The sequence below is a fragment of the Portunus trituberculatus genome, chromosome 9 (genome assembly GCF_017591435.1).
Source record: "Portunus trituberculatus isolate SZX2019 chromosome 9, ASM1759143v1, whole genome shotgun sequence".
Taxonomy (NCBI): domain Eukaryota; kingdom Metazoa; phylum Arthropoda; class Malacostraca; order Decapoda; family Portunidae; genus Portunus; species Portunus trituberculatus.
The window spans coordinates 13,727,785-13,732,784 of NC_059263.1; the positions used below are offsets into that span (position 1 = coordinate 13,727,785).

Genomic DNA, 5,000 nt, shown 5'->3' on the forward strand with positions numbered 1-5,000 from the left:
TATAATTCAGAATCATCTATTTTTATGTGTATTTTTTAAGATAAGATAAGATAAGATAAGATAAGATGCTTTATTCGTCAAATTGTTTTACAAAATGTAATACAAAATGAAATTCATTTTGGCATTAGAGCTTCTTAGTAGTTGTATACACATTAAAAAGATAGATAAAACCAGAGAAACAGGAAACATAAAATATTAATAAGAAACATTGCATAGGTTATTTTGTATAAAATGTAACATTGTTATAATATACATGTAATATCAAGTTGTCACCATCCCTATCATGAATCATCATTTACATGTATATACTTATCAAAAAGCAAGTATAGCAAACTCTTTGAGGCTACTGGACACTTGCAAAATACAGCATATTTAAGAAATATTGAATGATTGCTTTTGTTTACGGATACCCTAGGCTTCAAACAGGGAAAGTGTTTCAATACACAGTCAGTCGTATGTTTGTGGCTATGTGATAGTCTCTCTCCTCGCTCACATCCTCTGTTCCTGACCCCTCCCCCCCCTTTTCTCTCTCTCTCTCTCTCTCTCTCTCTCTCTCTCTCTCTCTCTCTCTCTCTCTCTCTCTCTCTCTCTCTCTCTCTCTCTTGTGTATTATAACATTTCTTGTGCTTACTTTATTTATGTAACATGTGATTTTATTGCTTCAGGCAATAACTGTATTTGTATATGATACTTAATGATTTACATTTGTTTTTATGGGGTATATATATATATATATATATATATATATATATATATATATATATATATATATATATATATATATATATATATATATATAAGATTCTGGACACATAAGTATTCATTCCTGGGTTTGTGATTACGGTATGGTTGGATTTTTATAAATCAATTACACTCATATATACTCATATATACTTGTACCTGAGAGACTCATTTGCTTGATAGATGAGGTTATGTTCTTATGTTTCAGAGGTGCATTTATTTGATGGATTATGTTTTCTTGTGTCATTATGTTCATATGTCCAAGTGATGTAGGTGTTAAAGAAATGGTAATTTTCTCATTTTCTTGTGTTATGTTGATGTTGGTATTTGAAAAATGGTTCCATTCTTATATTCTTATGTTCAGGTACTCGAGAGATGATGTCATAGAGGGAGTGGTTTACGCTGGTTTAGACAGACACAATGCTGAGGTGGCTGCTTTTCACCTCGGCCGCCTGCTTGCTTTGCCCACTGTGCCACTCACTGTAGGTCGCCGTGTGTCTCTCAGAGAGCACATCCTTCCTGTGGCTTCCAGAGAACTTGCTACCACCTTCTTCAAAATGGAAGGTATGCAAACTGTTAACATTGTTGTTGTTGTTATTATTTTCATTATTGTTATTATTATTATTATTATTATTATTATTATTATTATTGTTATTATTATTATTAATATTATTATTATTATTATTGTTGTTATTATTATTTTTATTATTACTATTATTATTTTTATTATTATTATTATTATTATTATTATTATTGTTATTGTTATTGTATTATTGTATTTATTAGCATAATTATTGTTGTTATTTGTTATTATGATATTTTGTTTTAGTCATCGGTTTTATTATTATTATTATTATTATTATTATTATTATTATTATTATTATTATTTATTATTATTATTATTATTATTATTATTATTATTATTATTATTATCATTATTATTATCATTATTATTATTATTATTATTATTGATATTATTATTATTATTATTATTATTATTATTATTATTATTATTATTATTATTATTATCATTATTATTGTATTATTTTACCAGTTTTGTCTGTCAGTCCCATATTTAATAAGATTAACGAACAGATGAAAAAAATCAGAATAAATTTACATATGTATACTGATACCAGTCCCCATACTAAGTGATACAAAAGAGTAGAAAAGGTAAACACTTTACTGACAATACTATGGCAGGTCTCTACCAGATCATATGAACTTTACACTCGCATACAATCACGTTTTATCACTATGGAAAAAAAAATAATTATATATATATATATATATATATATATATATATATATATATATATATATATATATATATATATATATATATATATATATATATATATATATATATATATATATATATATATATATATATATATATATATATATATATATATATATATATATATATATATATATATATATATATATATATATATATATATATATATATATATATATATATATATATATATATATATATATATATATATATATATATATATATATATATATATATATATATATATATATATATATATATATATATATATATATATATATATATATATATATATATATATATATATATATATATATATATATATGTGTATTTACCTAATTGTATTTACCTAATTGTATCACGGAAAAGAGCTATGCTCGTGTTGTCCCATCTCCATATCTATTAATGTCCAGCTTTTTCTTAAAATCATGAATATTCCTTGCGTTGACCACTTCCACGTCTAAACTATTCCATGCTTCCACCCTTCTATGAGGAAGCTATATTTTTCACATCTCTCCTATAAGTGGCCATTTTAGTTTTTTCCCATGCCCTCTCGACATTCTTCCATTCCACATACACAGATCTTCCCTATCCATTTTTTCCATGCCAATCATCACTCTGTATATTGCTATCAGGTCTCCTTTCTCTTCTGTTTTCCAGGGTTGGAAGTTGCATTCTTTTCAGTCTGTCTTCATAAGTCAAATCTCTTAAGTCAGGCACCATTTTCGTTGCAGCCCTCTGTACTTTCTCTAGTTTCCTTATGTGTTTCTTTAAGTTCGAGCCCACTGTATTGTTGCATATTCAAGCCTCGGTCTTATCATTGCAGTAATTATTTTCTTCATCATTTCTTCATCTAGATATACGAACGCCACTCTTATGTTCCTCAATAAGTTCAATACTTCTCCAATTATTTTGTTTATATGTCTCTCTGGCGATAGGTCATTGGTAATTGTCACCCCAAGGTCTTTTTCTTCATGACTGGTTTTATGTCTTCATTTCCTATCTTGTACATACTCCTGATTCTTCTTTCACTCTTGCCAAACTCTATTTTCTTGCATTTTGTCGTGTTGAACTCCATTTGCCATGTACAGCTCCATTTCCATATTCTGTCCAAGTCTTCCTGGAGTAGTTCGCAATCTTTGTCACATCTCACTTTTCGTAACAATTTTGCATCGTCTGCAAATAGGCTCACATAACTGGACACCCCATCCACCATGTCATTTATGTAGACTGCGAACATTACTGGTGCCAACACTGATCCCTGTGGAATCCACCAATCCCCATTCTGATGGTCTGTCCTTAATTATTGTTCTCATTTCTCTTCCTACCAAAAGTCTTCCATCCATTTTAGTAAACTGCCATGCACTCCTCCTACCATTTCAAGTTTCCAGATCAGTCTCTGGTGTGGTACCTTATCAAAGGCCTTTTTTAAATCCAGATATATTCCATCAGCCCAACCATCTCTTTCCTGTATTACATCTATCACCCTCGAATAGTAACATATCAGGTTTGTCGTGCATGAACGCCCTTTCCTAAAACCAAATTGACACTCACAAAGTATGTCATTTTCTCCAAGAAGTCTGTCCATCTAGTCTTCACCACCCTCTCACACATCTTAGCTACCACACTTGTAAGTGACACTGGTCTATAGTTCAATGGGTCTCTCTTGTTACCTGATTTATAGATTGGGACAATGTTAGCTCTTTTCCAGTCTTGGGGCACTACGCCTTCCTTAATGAGGCATCAATTACTTTACAAACTTTTTCTGCCAATTGCTCCCTGCATTCTCTTAAAATCCATCCTGATACCCCATCAGGTCCCACAGCTTTTCTCACTTCTAAACTCCCCATCATGTTCTTGATCTCCTCCACCGTTACTTGAAACTCCTTCATAATGTGTGTGTGTGTGTGTGTGTGTGTGTGTGTGTGTGTGTGTGTGTGTGTGTGTATTCACCTAGTTTTATTCACCTAGTTGTAATTTTACAGGGCCTGGGTATCATACTTGTGTGGCCCCGTCTCCATATCTACACACATCCAACTTTCCTTTAAAACTATGCACACTTCTCGCTGACACCACCTCCTCACTCAAACCATTCCACACCTCCACACATCTTTGTGGGAAACTATATTTCTTCACATCCTTCAAGCATATTCCCTTGGCTATCTTTTTACTGTGTGATCTTGTAGTTCTATTTAAGTTTTCCTCTCTCAACATCATTTGCTCATTATCCACTTCATCCAGTCCGTTCAACAGCTTATAAACCTGTATTAAATCTCCTCTTTCTCTTCTTTGTTCCAAGGTAAGCAAATTCATTTCTTTTAATCTCTCCTCATAGGTCATTTCTGCCAATTCCGGAACCATTTTGTTGCCATTCTCTGCAATCTCTCCAACTTCCTTATATGCTTCTTTTTATAAGGGGACCAAACCACTCCAGCATATTCCAATCTTGGTCTAATTACCGTACTAATTAATTTCTTCATCATATCTTTATCCATATAATGAAAGGCTAATCCAATATTTCTTATCAAATTATACGTTTCTCCAAACATCTTATCAATATGAGCCTCAAACTGCCCATGGTCTTGTATTATCACTCCCAAATCCTTTTCCTTTTCCACCTTTTTCAACACTACTTCTTCACCCATCTTATATGACCCTCTTGGCCGTCTTCCACTCTTCCCCATCTCCATCACATGACTTTTGCTCAGATTAAATTCCATATTCCACCTCTTGCTCCACTCCCAAATCTTATCTAGATCTGCCTGTAAAATTTCACAATCTTCTTCACTCTTCACACACCTACACAACTTCGCATCATCCATAAACAAATTAATATAACTGTTTACTCCCTCTGGCATGTCATTAATATATACAAGGAAAAGTATTGGTGCCAGCACTGAACCTTGTGGGACTCCATTCTCCACCACCAACCAGTCTGACTTTGCATCCCTTATTACCG

General features: G+C 31.7%; 1 protein-coding gene across 1 annotated transcript in view; it reads left to right on the plus strand.

Moving 5' to 3' along the window:
- The first annotated feature begins 970 nt into the window (after nt 1-970).
- The window catches only part of LOC123501739 (glycosaminoglycan xylosylkinase-like), a 35,741-nt gene continuing 31,711 nt past the window's right edge, over nt 971-5,000 (plus strand). Inside the window, exon 1 of the mRNA XM_045250745.1 lies at nt 971-1,305. Coding sequence (XP_045106680.1) covers nt 972-1,305 — 334 coding nt within the window. The 5' untranslated portion in view covers nt 971. The remainder of the gene's footprint in view (nt 1,306-5,000) is intronic.